This window comes from Scardinius erythrophthalmus (genome assembly GCF_964197995.2).
Source record: "Scardinius erythrophthalmus genome assembly, chromosome: 6".
Lineage (NCBI taxonomy): Eukaryota > Metazoa > Chordata > Actinopteri > Cypriniformes > Leuciscidae > Scardinius > Scardinius erythrophthalmus.
The window spans coordinates 47,545,310-47,565,021 of NC_138226.1; the positions used below are offsets into that span (position 1 = coordinate 47,545,310).

At 38.8% G+C, this 19,712-nt stretch overlaps 1 protein-coding gene across 1 annotated transcript; it reads left to right on the forward strand.

Moving 5' to 3' along the window:
- The first annotated feature begins 293 nt into the window (after positions 1 to 293).
- LOC308692735 (piggyBac transposable element-derived protein 3-like) lies at positions 294 to 18,196 on the forward strand. The gene is made up of 5 exons (XM_081369047.1): positions 294 to 358; positions 1,011 to 1,141; positions 11,783 to 12,862; positions 13,056 to 13,775; positions 16,863 to 18,196. Exons 1-4 carry the CDS (start codon positions 312 to 314, stop codon positions 13,766 to 13,768), a joined length of 1,971 nt encoding a protein of 656 aa, XP_081225173.1. The 5' UTR covers positions 294 to 311; the 3' UTR covers positions 13,769 to 13,775; positions 16,863 to 18,196.
- Positions 18,197 to 19,712: the final 1,516 nt, after the last annotated feature.

The following is a 19,712-nucleotide window of genomic DNA, read 5'->3' on the forward strand; positions in this document are numbered from 1 at the left end:
ATTTCCCCCAAATAATTTTGTCAGATAAGTACCTCAACCAAGTTTAGTTTCGTTTTGTTCTTCCTTAATATATAAAATATTTTCCTTGTTATTTTGATGGTTTAATCAAACTTGTAGGGTCATAAAAAAGATATTTCCCCTCTGGATATCATTTTTGGCCACTGACTGCTGTGTGTGTGTGTGTGTGTATATATATATATGTATATATATATATATCATTTGTATGTAAATATATATGCATTTTTGTGATTTTAGACAGCAGCGAGTGAAGGGACTTTTATTTTGGCGAAATTCTGGCGATTTGACGTCATATGTCTGCGTCGCGTTCCTGCAAGTGTTGTGTTTGGGCTGAAGAAAGGTTTGTTTTAAAGCATGTATATCAACAAAAAAACCGCTAAACCATTTGTATAGTTTTTACAAGCAATGCAAAATCAATGATTTATGAGCGAAACATTGTAATTATTTATTTGAACATAACGGACGATGTAAGTGCACGTGGGTAGTTTGTTTACTAGGACTAGATCTTACAGTCCTAGTGAATCAGAAAAGGTGCGTCTCATTTCGTTCCACATAGTCAATAATCGTAAACACGAATTCGGCAGCTGGCAAGAAGTGAAGGAGAAACGGATGTTTTCTTTTCTGAACTGCTAAAACTGTGTAAATGCAACGAGAATACAAACACAAACATGTAATGACAACTTTTATAAACCAATAGCATATGTTTCATGAAAGTGTAATCTAAATCATTAAATATCATTTATACACCATAAATGCCTAAATATGAAGTGTCAATATCATTTGCTCTTTTATTAATTTTCACTGCTTGTTTTGAGTGACTTTTGTCTAGTCAGTTTAAGTCCATTAACTCTCCCTCTGACTGACTCCCTCACCAGTGCACTGAACTACTGAACTAGAGCTGATTGAGACGCACTCAGAGATTTACTGTGGATTTATTTATCTTTCTGTTAATTATTCTTATCTTAAACATAATAAATTGTCCAAACACACAGGAAAACTCCTGGAGAAACATCTGAGATCCACGACACTATTATAAAGATGGCGTTTATTAAACAGGAGAGTGAAGACATAAAGATTGAAGAAGTGTTCAGCGTGAAACATGAAGATACTGAGGAACAAACAGGTTAGTTTCACTCGGTCCTTATTAAAATGATCTACAGAAATGAATGATATTTCAGAAGAATGTCATATGAAGGTCCTAATTAAAGCGGTTTTATTTGACATGGAGCGGATCTTCTTATGTGGACAGACATGTTTGTTGAGGTCACATGACCAGACTAATACTAATCTGCTGCTTATTACGACATGTAGAACATTAAATTAGAAAAATATGGAAGTAGCCTAAACAAAACCAGTATTCTGTGTAACATTAAACTTAAAGTCTCTTCTAACAACCCAGTTGTAAATTGTCCATCAGAAGTTGAAGTAGGATCAGTGTTTCTTCTCCTGAACTCCAGCACATGTGTGAAGTATTCAGTCTCGGAGAGATTGAGACTAGCTCGTATATGATGCTGTTTATAGCTAAATAATACTAGTGTCATAATGACAAATATTTATAACAAAAATAATGCAATTACTGTTTAATGACTAATTTAGAATTTTTTTTGGCCTGTAGGCCTATATCTTCATAATTCACTCCATTGCCAGGTGTTTTTGTACATGTTTGTCCTCCTGCAGATATTATTTATATAATATAAATTGGCAAGGCTTAAAAATGCAAATGATAAACTTTCGTGACGATGCAGCACTCACATTAGATCGCTGCAATTAGCTAATGACAACAAGTCGACAATCCAATTATTTTTCTCATTTGAGAAGCACTCATATATAATAACAAAATACCCAACAGGCTCAACCCAGCTTGTGACTGATTCACTCAAAAACACTGAATCATTCATGAATGCAACGGCTCTGCTGTGCAAATGTCCATAGTTAAAACACTCAATATTGTGCTTAAAATGTTACTTGAACAGCATTTCTATATCACTTTTCAAATGTATGTCAGTGTAAAGTTTAACTCGCCTACCCCACTTTCCTCTCGTATCACATGGATGAGTGATGAACGTTTGTGATAAACTACTGAAAAAAACAAACAGTGACTATCCAACTTACACATCACCAGCAGGTGTTTCTAATCACCAACGCGTCTTACAACACCAATACAAAATAAAAAAAAAGCATACATTTCTATCACACGAAACAAAATCTTATTACGTAAACTAAAAAAAAAAAATCTATCCGTCAAATATTTTCTCGAAAGGCATTATGTTACGTCCGACTCGTGGCCTCAACAATAAAGGGAAATCAAAAGAAAAGATCGATATGATGAATAAGGTTTATTACATGATTCTAGGGGTTTCACTAATTTTTTGCCATCTGAAATGTCCCAAAATGCCGACAGACGATAGATGTGGTTTTAGCGAGGAAATGAGGCCAGCCGGAGTTGATGTCATCAGGTGTTCCTCGTCTCCGCTGCCCCCTACAAAACCAAGAGAAATACAAACAAAACAAAACACACCCATCACAATATTAACTCATGCACATATTCAAGAAAGAAACCTGTGTGTTTGCTTGTGTGAAAAAGAAAAAAAAGGAAAACATTACAGGGCCATATTTGCCTCCATATTTTATTTAAAATAATTTAAAAATGCATTCATTTTAATGCTGTTTTATTGCGCCACAATCCTTAATTCCTGACCCAGGTCCCAACTCTTCATCTTTTCACGTACCCCTGGAGTCCGCTTCACATTTAACTCATAACTCATTGCATCCGCTTGTCGGAGAAAGTGTTAACGGCAGTATGAACTGAAGCAGATATGTGTTTTTAGGTAATCCGCTAACCTGGCTAGTTACTTTTATTGTTGGCATTTTATGTGATTTAAATATCTAAATGCTAGTGAAAAAAACAAAACAATTTTAGATATCAGTCTGCTTTAGGGGTTCAATACGAATACATGTACCGTTCCAGCTTTAGCTAACTGTTCAGCTATAGCTATGCACAGCTCAAAACCGAGGCAGTTTTATTTCTAATAAGAATATTTATTATTGTCAGCCCCTTTTTATACAGTGTAAAAACACAGTTTGAACTTAAAAAACTTGAATAATGATTAAATGAAAATGAATTGCACCTAAAAGTGAAATAAAAAATGTACTTTAATATAGTAGAGGTCCTGGGTAAGATTTGTATGTATTTCATTTAGCGGAGAATATCTCAACTGTTATAGACTAATATGACCCCATTGAACAACGTCAGATGTGTGCCAAAATCTCTACCCGGGACGAAAGTCCTGAAAATGACAACAATAGGTGACACTATTATCACACTACAGGTCAATGGGACTTTTTTTTCCCCTTTATAGATATCCTCATACATTTCTACCAGTTTAATCTTCATAAATAAAGATTAAATGAAAATGTATTGTACTTAAAAGTTAAATTGAAATTGTACTGTACTTAAAACTCCAGTCCGTAACTTTTTTGGGTTCAAAATTATCCAAAATAAATTTGAGCAAGTACATAACCAGCCAGTGTTCAAAACTCTCTGCTTGCCTTAGCTCGATTCAAAACGGTAATGCTTGTAATAATGTTTTTAATTCCAGTGGTACTGGTGGATTTCCACAGGAAATTCAAGCATGTCTTTGCGTCATTACGTCACATCTGTACACATAAAGACACATCTGTACACAGTCACATCTATAGTCACATCTGTACACATAAATAAACATCTGTACACAGTCACATCTATAGTCACATCTGTACACATACAGAAACATCTGTACACAGTCACATCTATAGTCACATCTGTACACATAAAGACACATCTGTACACAGTCACATCTATAGTCACATCTGTACACATAAAGACACATCTGTTACTTACACAATGTGTATCTGATATAAATAAAACATCTACGTCATCTAATTATAATGGAAAGGATTATTATTCAGCTTCCATAGACATCAGTGTGTAACTCTGTGAGTTACAAACTCTAAATGTATTGTTTTTATATATATATATATGATTTTCATCAAATCAGCTTAAATATGTGAACATACACTCTTAACATTAGTCAATCAAGCATTATATTATTATAATTATGATAATCAAGCACTATTTAATTATAGAACTTTAGTAATTAGAAGTAAAACTTGGTATGTATGAATGTATATTTGTCATTTTAACTGAACTGAAGTGAAGGACTGGTGGTGGTGCTTAAGATATTGTTGTTCATTCAGCTAATGTAAGAAAATAGATTAATAGAAATTATTATTAAAAGATAATACTACTACTACGAATTCTACTACTACTAATAACATCCAATAATACATCGCACGTTTGCTCGAACTGATTTGCTGAAATATAAACGGGGATGATCGCCAGCCAATGAGATTGCTGTTTGCGCATTAGCTCCGCCCACTACCGGAGAAAATGACATGTCTTCCGCTTGTTCTTAAAAGCTGAATAATTCAAAATGAACTCCGTTATTTTGACAGGAGAATTCAACAAAGAATATCGTTTACATGTAGCGCGTCGATTCTGCGTGGTATGTAATATTCTCTCTCTCTCTCTTTGCATGTGTGTGAGAGAGACAGCGCTCTTAGCAAAGCGACCGCAAGTTGTATGCCTTAACACTAGAGTTTACAGAGTGCGTCAAATATAGGTACGCTGTGCATCCATTGAGCTGAATAGAAGTAGTAGATACAGTAGGGCTGTGACGGTGGCAGTTTTTTACCACCGCGGTAGTAATGGACCCAAATACCGGCGGTGTTGCGGTGGTTGGGGGGGGGGGGGGGGGTTAAAAAAAAAAAAAGAAACAACACACTAAAGCCTGAAAAGCATTGAAATAAATATCAGTAAATACTGGTAACTTACATAATATAATAAAGTTGAATCTATTAAAAAAAACAAAAACAAAAAAAAAACTTTCCACACAAAGGCGCGTGATAAAGCCTACCGCTCTGCGCTTTGAGAGGGATGTGGACACGAGCAGGAAAGAGACCATCGATCTCGTTTCTGATATCCTCATGTTTTCTACTAGTAAAAGGTATGAAGAGCGAATTTTATCTTCCACAAGGGCAAGGCATTTAAGCTGTTTGCGCGCTGCCAGAGAAAGCCAAACTAAAATCACCCGCGCGTGTGAAACGCGCTTTACAAATGAACTTGACGCGCCTTACCAATTATCATATGTCTAACAAGCACAAACTGTGTTAAAAATAATTTGACTTACAAGTAAAAATGTTGGCTATCTGTCCTACAGCGTTTTTCTACTTTAACACAGTAAAGAATACGAAAATAATCGACCTAAAAGCGAACAAAGGAAGAAACGTTTAACGCGTCTTTGGGTGAGACGCGAGTGAAGATATGGGAAAAGAAAAAAGAGATTCCATGCAGGGATGAGTCACGATTTTTGAATATTCGATTAGTTGATTTAATTATAGAATATCTAATGTTCTAATGTCTGTTGTGCGATCATTCTCTAAAATAAAATCTCCATGTTCTGGTGCTGATGCAGTGGTGACGCGTTCATGTAACCGGAGGGTGACGCAGTGCTGCAAATAACGCACATAACAGCTGTCACAAAGAACCGGCAAAAGTAATGATTATGTACGTGTCAAATATAGCAAGGAGACATTTGAATAGTTTATTAATAAAGTGTTTTGTGTGCGTGTGTGTGTGTCAGTGTCGAGCTGCAAAGATGAAGTTGACGATGAGAAATGCACACTTCATACGGAAAACATAATGCTAGTCGGTTTATTTTCGTTTTGAATTGTTTTGTTTAAAAGTAGATAATTCAAGCTTTCTATAAGGAATAACTAATGGAATATTTTTAAATTCGCTAATAATCGGGTGACCAGATCGCAAACCAGAATTTAAAGCCGACAAAGCTTAAGTTTATGGTCTCACGTAGGCTACAACTCTCTCATTCGTCATGAATTCAAACTTTTCCATGGCTGCGATATAACATTTAATTGCTAAACCTATTATTTCTTTTGTAAACAAAGCTTTGTGTGTCATAATATTAATGTAAAACAGCATTCATATACAAACATTTTTTTTAGGCAAAACACCGCCGGTACTACTCAGCCACCGCGGTGGCGCTTTACAACCGCGGTGGTGCGGTTGTCAAGTTTACCGGCACAGCCCTAAGATACAGATTGCTTGACGGAGAGCAAAACTCACAAGCGCTCAGTCAGAGTGTTCAGGGAGTGAAAATATAAACTTATACTTGTCCTCTAACACAAACACAAACACACTGGCGAGTAAAATCTAAGAATTTATTATCTAGTCACCCAGAGTGATTGACTCGCATTGTAGAGGTTTGGTTTTTGTGTATAAATAGCCATCATAACCATTGTCTCTTGTCTAGCTTTGTTTTGTGTAACCCGCTGTTTGGTGAGTTTGTCAAGTCTGTTTATCGTCATAGTCAAGTTCTGTTCAAGTCTAGTTCTCACGTTCAAGTGCTCATGTTTATGTTTTAGATAAGTTTATTTTTGTATCACGTTTTTCATTTATCAAATAAAACTGCACATGGGTTCAGACACATCGCCTACGGCAGGGGTGGGCAAACTACGGCCCGCGGGCCACATGCGGCCCGTTAGGCTGTTTAATCCGGCCCGCCGAGTATTTAAAAAAATTGTCTTAAGATCGCATTAATTTTGCCTTTTTTCTTGCAATACTTTGCGTTATATATTTATATATATATATTGCGTTGCATATATTTGACAATCGGAATATCAGATATTGCATGCCATAACTAACAAATGTAAAAAAGGAAAAATGACATAAAAGCAGATCATCATTCATTCAGCGCTGTTGTGGCTGCGGTGTGTCACGTAACAAGCAATGACGCGTCACCATGGAAACCAAACAGACAGCGCCTTAAGCGCATAGACTTGTTGCACGTTAATGTTTTTTCCTTTTTTGGAAACTCAATGAGAAAAAAAATGTTTGGTAACCGCTTGCACACCTTAGTTTTTCCTTTGATTTGTCTGCTATTTAGTTTCTTTGCTCCTCTGGATTTGTGGATGTATCCTGCCCGATTCCGTTTACCGACCTATCGTCCGGCTTTTGACTTCGCTCCCCTGTCTGCCATACAGAACCCGTTTTTTTTTTTTTTTTTCATTAAATGTTCTGATCTCCCTTTGCCTTTTATGTTTTATTTTATTATTCTTAAAATAAATTTATATATTCGTTTATTTCCACAAATGTATGACTTTTGGAAGTGCAAATTGCCATTCAGTTTTAATAAAGTTGAATTAACGTAACCTGTAATTTTTACTCTTCTAAGTGTACACTTGCAGATGTTTTGTTTCTAATTTACTGTTAGGCCATTAAATAATAATAAGGATAAACAATATTTAAAAAGTATAGGCTATAATTATCTAACATCTTTAAAAATTAACATCAAAACATAACATGCTAAATGGGGGATATCTACCATAAAAAAAATTATTGTCAGAATGTCGTCTCTCAGTTGTTGAATTTCGCACAGACATTGCCACAACATTGTCTGTTTGCTCAGCCCGATCTTATGAAAGTGCGAATACCACGAATTGTATTTGTAGTGCATAATATGTTTTCGCGTGCATATGATATGCACTTTATGGCGTGAAATAGGCACGCACTCCACACCCCTAATCCTAACCAAGGGGTTTACAGTGTGTAGCATGCACGCAAAAAAAAAAAAAAAAAAAAAAAAAAAAAAAGATTTTTGGGCCGGCTACTGCTACTGGGCCGGCCCTCTGTCAAATTTTTAAAACCCAGTGTGGCCCTTGAGCCAAAAAGTTTGCCCACCCCTGGCCTACGGTGTACTTAAATGTGACACTATTAGAAATAGTTGTTTGATGTTAAGTCAAGTCATATTTATTTGTAATATTGTAATATAATAAATTGTTTATTTGTAATTCTTTTCACACTACGTATTGTTTCAAACCAGCTTTACAAAAAGTTATTTTGTAAGAATGTCCTACTGTGTTTTTCTAGCTCTATTGCTGGGAACAGTGTTTTCACTTCCAGCAGAACCGTCTAATGCAGCAGAGATAGTTTAGGAATGAGAAATGAGGAGGTTAGTTGAATGGTGTGTTCCATTTACCTCGGAAGTCTGAGCTTTCCACATGTCGGAAAATCAAGATGGACGCATCCAGGCAAACCTTTGTTTTGCATGAAAAAGTGGTACTGCCAAAGTATCATGTCCACAGATAGAGGAACCTCACAAGAATCAGAAATTGGTTAATTTCCCATAGACTGGAGTGAGACCACAGATGTCTCTCGAGCTCTTGTGTGCAAAGAGGCTGTGTGGAGCACACAAACTAATCATCTCTTCCTCTTTACTACTAGTTACAGCACAAAAATAAACATGCTGTAATGAATAGAGAATGGAGACTCCATCTCCAGGTGGTTCAGCTGATCTAGAGTTGATTCAGGGACACACAGGTAGACCCGTTTGTCTCCCAGGAGTCCTACCACCACCAGCACTTTAACTCCCTGACCGAGCCCCCCTCGGCACGGATGTGTTGGCACACAGCTGGGCCGGGGGCCTGCGCAAATACGCATTTCCCCCAGTAAGCCTACTTGTACAGAAACTGTGCAAGATCAGGGAGGACAGGGAGCAGGTCTTGATGGACTTTATGACCTGATTCTTCTTGTGACAACCTCTCCCTGACAGATTCCCATGAGGAAGGACCTTCTTTTTTAGGGACAGGGCACCAGCGGTGGTAGACACTATCACTCAAGCTAGAGCTCCCTCTATTAGGTGAACTAATGCTTTGAAGTGGAGTCTGTTCGTTGAGTGGTGCTTTTCCCGTCAGAAAGACCCCCGGAGATGCCCAAGCGATTCTGCAACTCTTTTCTACCTGCAAGATGTGTTGAAGCGGAGGCTGTTCCCCTCCACCTAGAAGGTGTATGTTGCCACCATTGCGGCACATCACGTTGCAGTGCACGGTACATCTCTATGAAAGCACGACCTGGTCGTCAGTTTTCAGAGAGGCGCCAGGAGATTAAATCCTTCCAGACCGAGCCTCATCCCCTCCTGGGATCTCTCTGTGGTCCTTTCTGGTATCCAGAGAGCTCCCTTTGAGCCGCTTGAGTCAGTTGAACTTAAGATCCTGTCTCTAAAGACAGCGCTCCTGACCTCGCACATTTCCATCATGAGGGTGGGGAACCTGCAGGAATTTCTGTCAGCAAATCGTGCCTTGAGTTCAGGCCGGCCTCTCGTCATGTCATCCTGAGACCCTGGCCTGGATATGTTCCCACCCCTCCCTTCCCTTCCAGGACCAGGTGGTTAACTTGTAAGCGCTGCCTCCTCCTGGGCGTAGGTGCACCGCGCCACTTTGGCAGATATCTGCAGAGCTGCGGGCTGGCTGACCCCTAATACATTTCTTCAATCTATTCTACAATCTCTGGGTGTAGCCAGTTTCTTCCCGTGTGTTGGGTAAAAACAGCTAACGTGCAGGAAGGCTGGCTCAGTGTCTCACTTGCAGTGCCATTCCAAGTGCCTTATTTGCTCTCCAGGTGAGTTCCCCATTTGGTGAACCCTGGATTGAGTTTTCTCTGAGCATCCTTCGGCAGTCCCAGTACTTGAGTGCATACCTGCTCGGTCAGCCCTTGTACTGGGCTAGGTGCCGTGATGTTCCCCAGCATTAATTACACTAGTCATGGCTTATAAAAAGATATTGAGAACCAAGGCACACTTCCTGTGAAATAAAATGAAAGGGGAACAGCAACTACGACTGTCTCCATAGTAAGCCCTGTCCCTTCCACCCACTTAGGACTGGAGGACTGAGATTTTGGGCTTACGTGGGTGCTGGGTAGGTTATGACTCAATGGGAGCAGTTGCCAAAAGGCCACGCTAAAGCATGCCAGCATCTGCATCTCCATCACTCATAACACATTTCAGTGGTCTTGGCATTTTCCATAGGGACCCCATTTGTCAGTCGACATAACATTGTAGTGACTGACAAATGGGCAACGTCTTGGTTACTAATGTAACCCTTGTTCCCTGATGGAGGGAACAGAGATGATGTGTGTCCCCTGCCACAACCCTGAACCACTGCTAAATGGCCGGGTCCCTCGTCTCGGCTCATCAGCATTAACCCAAACGAGTTGATGCGTGCCACCATCTTATGTACATATGTACGGGGAGTGGCTCGGCTTTCAAATTCCACTCGCCAATTCCATTGGCCATTTTTCTAAAACTCAGAGGTGATTTGAGCTCCCAAGTAAGACCCTATTTGTCAGACGACATAACATCTCTGAAGTCCAAAGTAGTCGATTGCCGAGTTCACGCGCATAGGTTTAGTTACCTATGATCACGCGCGTGAACTCGGCAATCGACTACTTTGGACTTCAACCGAAAACAGGATGTGTAAACAGGTATTTGCGCTGGCTTAAATAACATCATTTTTATACATATCTTTCACATCTACTGCAGTCAGATTCACTCGAGTTCACTCTGAAGGAATCACTCACATTTTCTGTGCACTTGTAATGACACATCAAGGATGTTAAGAGGCTAAAAGCTGGTTTAAAACTTGCCCCATTGAAGTCAACAGGGTGCAAATTTTAAAAAGAGGATAACACAGTGTAGGCAACACCGATTTTTGTCGTTGTTCTCTGTATTGACAGCACTCCAAATGTACAAAAAAATGAGCTCAATGTTAAAATTGACCGGAGTTCTCCTTTAACGTGCATTGTAACCGTGCGGTTGACCTTTTTTCGCGGTCAAATTCCTGTAATTAAAACTTGCCAAACCCCATTTTTAGCTGTTTGTTCTTCTTCTTCTCACTGAATAGAATGTGTAATGGCAATTATATCCACTGGGTGGCAATGTTGTAATAAAATATTTGTTGCTGAGACAAGCTGAATCTGAACCGGAAGTGTATTGTCGTGACCTCTCTTCAAACAATGGCTGCCAGTGACGTTAAATTTTAAGGTAAGATATTTTTCGGTTGGATTTCATGTTCTATACCTCCTAATGATTATATTTTTGTTGAATGGAAGAAACGTGATGATAAGATGTATCTCTCTGTTACCTCAGAAAAGTTGTGTGACCGCTCTGTTGAGTTGCCCAGTTAGGATAAACTGAACTGGACACTACCTAAATTAGCACAGCAACGCTATCGTGACTCAGTATAATACACCCTGCAGGATCATACGGCCTATTTCTTTGCTAGACTATATGTATTTTACCCTTATTTATACGGCCTGTGGTTTTACTTTCAGATTCTAAATTTAATACTGGTTTATCTTTACATATTACGAAATGAACCATTAGTCCTACTCGTTATTTCTGCAATAGCCATCGTAGCTGAGGCTTATTGACTAACACTACGCTATGCATTGAATAGCTACAACTACAGCTGTCTAGATGGGTATAAACATTACATTTTCTGTTCAATAATCTGACAAACATAACACCAGACTGTAATTGAATTGATGGTTGGACATTTTTGGCTTTATTTAGCACAGTAAACTTACCTTATCAGTCACACTTCAACATTTTCTGTCTCTTGTTATGTAATTTCATGGTTGTGTGTTATCCGATTTGTCATACATAGTACACAGAGTATTTATTAGCATATGCAATTTTTTCTTAACAAATTAAAATAAATCACAAACAATGTGCCTGTATGTTGGGAGAACAGTTTATCAATAAGACAATTGTGCATTTATTATGGATAGATGTACCTGATGCACTGATTACTCAAGACACAGTTTGCGACCCTACGCTGTACAGTAATGTTTATTATGTTCCATCTCTTTCAGACATAATGGACTGCTGTACATTTTATGGACCCCCCAGATCTACCTCTAGCACTATTGCACTTTTACCCGCTGATCCATGTGTCTCAGAAGTGGAAGAGCTCAGTGATCCAGACAATGGAGATAATGAAGATTTTGTCCCTCCACGCAGTATAGATTTACCGCCCCCTTCAAAGAAATTGAGGAATAGAAACAGCCTTGTTGAGGTATCTTCAGACTTCAATCAAACTCCCTCCCCTCCTGCAAAGTCCAGAAAGACCAATTGGGTCAAAAAGGACATTCCAATCTTCACTCCGCCCGAGCCTGTCTTCGAGCTTCCAGAGTTGGTCCAGACGCCGTTTCTGTATTTTAAGAAGCTCTTTACTGACCAGATGATTGTGCATATATCTGAGCATACCAACCTGTACTCAGTTCAACAGACCGGGACTTCCATCAACACCACAGCTGCTGAAATTGAGGTTTTCTTGTCAGTTTTGCTCTACATGGGTGTTTTTGAATTTCCCTCTTTGGAAGATTACTGGGCCTGTGAGTCACGCTTCCCACCAGTGGCTGATACCATGTCAGTGAAGCGCTTCAAAGTGCTCCGAAGATATGTCCACTTCAATGATAACTTCCAGACGGAGGGCTGCCCTGACCGCTTCCATAAGATACGCCCTCTTTTTGACATGTTCAGAGAACAATGCCTCCTTATTCCACCTACCAACAGGCAGAGTGTTGATGAAGTTATGGTGGCTTACAAGGGCACCAGAGCTGGCAAACTCAGGCAGTACATTCAGAACAAGCCGGATAAGTGGGGGTTTAAGATCTTCTGTCGGGGCAGCTACTCTGGCATCATCCACGACTTCATATTGTACCAAGGGGCCACAACATTCTTCAACATTCAAGAGGAAGAGCATGCACATCTGGGCTTTGAAGACCTCCTCCTTGGCGCCAAGGTTGTCTCAATTCTCTGCAACACTATCGTACACAAAGAGGCAACTGTGGTGTTCTACGACAACTTCTTTACCAGCTTCAACTTGGTGAAGATGCTGCACACCAACCTGGGACTGAGAAGTGTGGGTACCGTCAGGGTAAATCGCACAGGTAATGCACTTTCAGTAAATATGTTAATCATGTTAGTTACACAATCACAACCAAATCAAACCATGCATGCACAAACATTTTTTTCTTCTGATGCAGATATACTGTACACATGCCTTCCATTTCTTATAGAAATTATATTAGTGTTATTATGATACATACTGTTCTCACAAAAACAAATTTCCATATCTTTCAGGTGGTGCAACATTGATGAGTGATAAGGAGATGGAGAAGCGAGGCCGAGGTGTTGTTGATTTCTGTTCATCAGAGGGAGTCGTTGCAGTAAAGTGGTTCGACAACAAGTGTGTCACCTTGCTGAGCAATGCTTATGGGGTGGAGCCACTGTCTTCAGTGAAGAGATACACAAAGGAGGCGCAACAGAAGGTCGACGTCCCCTGCCCATCCATCGTCCTGGCATACAATCAAGCCATGAGGGGCATTGATCTTTCCGATATGCTTGTGCACCTCTATAAAACACCAATGAAGTCCCGGCGCTGGTACCTGCCATTGTTTGGGTACATCATCGATGTGAGCATTGTGAATGCATGGCTAGTCTACAAAAGGGACTGCAGCATTCTCAAACAGAAACCGATGCCCTTGAAGAAGTTCCGTCTGTCGGTGGCAGCTACGTTGAAGGGAGCTGACAAGGTACCTGCCAGGGTTTGCCGACCCCCAGGTGCAAAGCACAACCCACAAGTCCGTCGCCCCAACCCCCGAGTTCTCCACCCCACCCAGGAAGTCCGATATGATGGCGTTGGACACTGGCCTAAATATGGCACTCAGAGAGGGAGGTGCAACTTGTGCAAAAGTGGAGTGTCGCGTTGGCGATGTTCCAAATGTGGAGATGGGAAGTTGTTCCTTTGTTTGAACAACAAAAACCAGTGCTTTGTTGCATATCACCAGAGATGAGTTAAGAGTAAGCCAAGGATGAGACCTATGCACGCACGCACACACACACACACACACCCTTACTTGATATTATTACCACATTGACTAATCACCCTTTATCATATTTTATATGATTTTACAAGTTGCATTTTAGTATTTTGATCAGATTTCACATTTAGAGTAATTCAAGGATGAGAAAACTGTTCTTTATGTATCACCTATCGAATCAAAAGATATGTGCTATATTTCTATTTTATTACATTGCCAATTTGTCTATACCATACATCTTGTCAGATATTGTTACCAGAGATTATTTATTTATTTTATTTATAATAGGCTATATTTTTTAAATTATTTGCTTAGTTATAATTATTTATTTAGTTTTGTATTTGTTTGTTACATTTCTTGATTTCTATTATGTTTAGCCTACTGTTGCACTTTACAATGTTTTTATTTTATGTGTTATAATAAGAACATGTTTTTAAAATAAATTGATGATATTGTTAACATTTTCTACTGTCTGTAATGTTTTATTAGGGCCGGGACTCGATTAAAAAAAAAATCTAATTAATTAGAGGCTTTGTAATTAATTAATCGAAATTAATCGCATTTTAATTGCATATAAATTAGGGCTGTCAATCAATTAAAAATAATTGTGTTGAACATGTTTTTGAAATAATGTTCAAATGGTGAGCATTGAAATAATTGTGCCTAGCAAATAATCAATACTACGGTGGCCGAGAAGGGTCACAACACAAACAAACGCCACAACAACTACATATTCAGAAAACACCTCCAAATTCAGAAAACATATACAAACGCCACAACAACTACATATTCAGAAAACACATACAAACGCCACAACAACTACATATTCAGAAAACACATACAAACGCCACAACAACTACATATTCAGAAAACAACTTCGTCGATTTCACATCACGTACGCTGCAAATATTCACAGCACGAGCAAATAGGGAAACGAACTGCAAACTGCAAAGACACAACGGAAATGTTTCCAGGGGGCCATAATCAGTGACGGCTACAAGAGGTAAGTGTTTCCAGAGCCCGTCTACGGCCTTATTAGACATTCTCTGGTGTTTCTCTTTTATTATGACAGACTTGTCGATGTGCTCTGATACCGAAGTGGTTTGCTGCACAAAACGGACAGAACATTTCAATCTGAAAAATAAATAAATAGTTCAGATATCAGGACAACAATGTACAAACGCCGGTAATGCATCTATTTAGTGACCAGAAGCGAGCTAGCCAGCTAGTTTCCAGCTAACAGCGTTGGCAGAACATTTAACAATTATCTGCGTGGACTAATACGTTATGGGGACAATAACTTAATATGTTGAAAACACACAAAAACCAATTCGGTATCAGAGCACATCGACAAGTCTGTCATAACAAAGCCCATAGACTTTCTCTGGCCATAATAAAAGAGAAACACTTACCTCTAGTAGCCGTCACTGATTATGGCCCCCTGGAAACATTTCCGTTGTGTCTTTGCAGTTTGCAGTTCGTTTCCCTATTTGCTCGTGCTGTGAATATTTGCAGCGTAGACCTACGTGATGTGAAATCGACGAAGTTGTTTTCTGAATATGTAGTTGTTGTGGCGTTTGTATGTGTTTTCTGAATATGTAGTTGTTGTGGCGTTTGTATGTGTTTTCTGAATTTGGAGGTGTTTTCTGAATATGTAGTTGTTGTGGCAGCGTTTACATGTGTTTTCTGCATATGTAGTTGTTGTGGCGTTTGTTTGTGTTGTGACCCTTCTCGGCCACCGTACAATACAATAGAACATTATTAAATTATTGAACTTTATTAATTTATAAATTTAATATTAAACATTAAATTATAAACATTATTTACACTTGCTTTACAGGTTTTTAACATTACTTCGAAAATGCTGCAATTTAAAGTTTGAGATGTTTTTTGTCTGTTTTAGAAAGTATTTTTAGACTTGTTTTTTTCAGAATAAAACTTGTTTTACAATCTTGAGCATGTGTTATATTTTTATTAAATGTGTTTAATTAAGCCATTGCTGCAAGTAATTTGACAGTTAACAATATTTTAGTGTACAGTTAATCACAATGCAAACTAGGTTGTAATTGAATGTACAATTGTATTATCCCATGATGAAAGGAAAGACGGTGAAACAACGTCACGATATCAACGTTGATTCAATTTGCAAAACCGAAGCATAATTCAACATTGGTTCAACGTTTACATACAATCTTTATTCACCCATATTGAAAGAAGAGACAGTGAAACGTCATCACATAATCAACAATGAAACAACGTCACGACATCAACAGTGAAACAACGTCACGATTTCAACGTTGATTTGTTTTGCACAATCGAAACATAATCCAACATTGATTCGACCTTGGTCGCTTACATTCACCGGTGAATCAACGTTGAAATGACGGCTGTTTTTTTTATAAGTAAATGTTCCAATCAATGATCCAGGCAGCGCCAGCGCGTTCTCGCCTCCCTCCTTCATTTTACAGTCGAATGCTGGCTAGAACCATAGACATCATATATCTCTATAGAATATCTATGGCTAGAACGGCTCCAGGTTCAAAGGTCAATACGGAATGGATTAATCTGCGTTATTTTTTTAACGCGTTATTTTTTCTCAGATTAATTAATCGAACTTAACGTGTTAATGTCACAGCCATAGTTTTTATGTGAAAAAAAATTAAACTTCAGATGCACACAAGAAAAAAATACATGAATGCCTAATACAAGTTACTTCATGCCGAGAATTACCCTAACTGGGCAAGTCAACCGGCTGGTTGACTTGTGTATCTGCTTCCTGATTGGGTCATTTAAAAAAAAAAAAAAAAAAAAAAAAAAACACTGAAAAGTTGCTAAATGTGGACTAAGGAACACCATTTTATCAAAAAATATTTTTTTGTATATTTATTTCTTAGTGTGACTGATAAAGGGTTAAGAGCTCAGGATTAGAACAAGTATTTTATGTCTTTACACTAAACATTTGTGCTGGCAAAAGTGCATGAAATTCCTGAAGTAGTCAAAAAATGATTGCAGTAGGCTTTGTGCCATTAAACTGGTGTTAACTTGTATTTGTCTTTTTTCACTTTAGACCTGATGGTGCCGAAAGAGGAACTGAAAACTGAAAAGAGTCAAGAACTGAATAATGTTGAAGAGAAAGATGAGAAACGTGATTTCATGATCGGAGGAAATCTATCCACACAGACTGTCACCTGCCAACAGTGTGGAAAGAGTTTCAGTCAAACACAAAGCCTTAAGCTCCATATGAGCATTCACGCTGGAGAGAGACTTTTTACCTGCAAACAATGTGGGAAAAGTTTCAATCGAAAAGGAAACCTTATGGTCCACATGAGACTTCACACTGGAGAGAGTCCTTTCACCTGCCAACAGTGTGGAATCAGCTTCACTCAAAAAGGAAACCTTAATGTCCACATGAGAATTCACACTGGAGAAAAGCCTTATACTTGCTCTCATTGTGGACAGAATTTTACACATAAAAAAACCCTTAATTCCCACATAAGAATGCACACGGGAGAAAAGCTGTTTGCATGTGATCAGTGTGGAAAGCGCTTCTCAACAGAAAAAAGCCTTAGATTTCATATAAACATTCACACTGGAGATAAACCATTCCCATGTGATCAGTGTGGAAAGAGTTTCACACATAAAGTGAACCTTAAGGTCCACATGAGACTTCACACTGGAGAAAAGCCTTATACTTGCTCTCACTGTGGACAGAGTTTTACACATAAAAAATCCCTTAAAACCCACATTAATAATTTACACTGGAGAAAAGTGTTTGCATGTGATCAGTGTGGAAAGCGCTTCACTACAGAACTAAGCCTTAGATATCATTCAAACATTCACATATCCTTCACTTCTTTATATTTTGCTTGAGGCATTTTTATTTTTTTGCTTATATGCACATATGAACTCTTCTGGCCACATCAACTATCTCAGGCCTCCAATTTTGATTATATAAAGGCGTCACTCCATTCCAAATACTGATTAACTGAAAATCAAATTATTAGTTAAACTTCTGTTTTGCTGTGACATACCATAATGTAACTGAATTATTATACATACAATTAAAAAAACTGAATAAAATGAACATTGCACAGCATTACTTGCTTCATTTTTAGTGAGAGAATGCACTGTTAATTTGTTAATCTGGATTTGAATATGGCTATTGTTGGGGTTATCTGATGATACCTGGAAGACTCACTGCTAATCCTGACTAACCACTAAATCTAGGGGTTTCTGCTTAGTACATAATAAAGTAGTATGCAATAATAACAACAACATGTTAAATGTATATTTATTAAAATCATAAATGGATGCTCCATTATTGGGATCTTGCCCTACGTGCCTAAAGCCACACATACACTAACCATATTAAACCTGCCGATACAGCATTGCCAATTGTAAGTTGTCATCCCCTTGATTGTGCAGAGTGTCAATGTTGCGCTCTCATTTTAGAGAATGATACTACTTAGTAAACCTGAAAATGTAAGCTTAAATGTTAAAAAAAAAATAGTCCAAGAGATGACACAAATAGAGGAACTTCCTTAACCTTCATCAGCAGTGGAATCATCTGGATCAAGCAAGATTACAAGCAGATAATAAGGTAATGCTTCTCAAGGGTGACATTTTTTTTTTATTATGCTTACAAATATAATTACAGAATGTAGTTGGTTCATTTAAGTTAATGAAAGAATCAGGATTTTACACCCACACATGGCATTTCTGATGTTCTGCAGAACTTTGCTGAAGGAACAAAGCCAGTCAAAGCCACCGTTTCCATTTGGATATGAGAGACAGTCCTGTGGACCAAGGAGGAGCCATACGGTCTTTCTATAAGGCAAAGGGACCCAACTGGGTGGTTGAAATGTGTTTTAGAATAACTGTTAGCAAATTTATGGATGTGATAATTATAGATTTTCTAAGATCGGACCTTACCACCCTCACCATTGCACCTTTCCTCATTCATCCTAATTCTTACCTCCCCTTCCGGGCGGCCCGAATATATGTCCCAGGAAGTTCATCGGTTCATGCAGGGCTGCCCGGACTGCTATTTCCAAATCTCCTCGCCACCTGTCCATCAGCAAGCTCCTTCCTCAGCTCGTTCCTCGTTGCCCCCCATCACACCTAGGACAGGACTTCATCCCTGATCTTGCGACATCAGATGGCTACAACTGTGTCCTCGTGGCAGTGGATCAGCTTTCCAAAGCTTGTTGTCTGGTGCCAATGAAGGGCCTTGTGACCTTTGAGACAGTGGAAACACTATTTCAACATGTCTTATGAAACTTCAGTCTTCCGGAAAACACAGGCTGCATCCGAAATAGCATACTCTCTTGAGAAGATACTTATTTTGAAGAATTACTTCATGATCGCTAAAAAGTGTTTTATATAGTATGAATGTGAGTAGTGTGAATGAAATCCAGATGTACTTCATGCTGACATTATCATGTGACCTTCCAGCCTCAGCTGCGTTGCGTCACCATCCACAAATCCTTTCCCGTGGCCTCATGGGATAGTAATGTGTCCATCATATGCACACTTTAGAATCCCGGAAATAGTAGGTCATCTGGGTACTTTTTGCCTACATTTTTATGAGTTCTGTGAATTCGAACATACTTCTTTTGTCACATACTGTTTGTTTTTTTGTTTTTTGCTTACTGTGTAGTAGAGAGGTATGCCATTTCGGACACAGCCATAGTGTCTGACCATGGCCCCCAGTTCATCTCCCAGGTATGGAGGTCCTTCTCAGTCCTGGATATGTCAGTGAGTTTATCATCAGGTTACCACCCACAGACAAAAGGGCAGGCGAAGGGTAAGAGCCAGAAGATTGGATGCATCCTGAGGAAATATTGCCATGACAACCAGAGCAGCTGGAACCATTTTCTGCATTTAGTACACACAAGACTCCTCCAACCATCCATTG

Bases quoted from the DNA above. Each gene is read 5' to 3' on its own strand.
- LOC308692735 (XM_081369047.1), top strand. From the start codon at position 312: ATGTCTGCGTCGCGTTCCTGCAAGTGTTGTGTTTGGGCTGAAGAAAG. The intron at 359-1,010 runs GTTTGTTTTAAA...CCAAACACACAG, and splicing joins TGTGTTTGGGCTGAAGAAAG to GAAAACTCCTGGAGAAACAT. The intron at 1,142-11,782 runs GTTAGTTTCACT...CATCTCTTTCAG, and splicing joins AGATACTGAGGAACAAACAG to ACATAATGGACTGCTGTACA.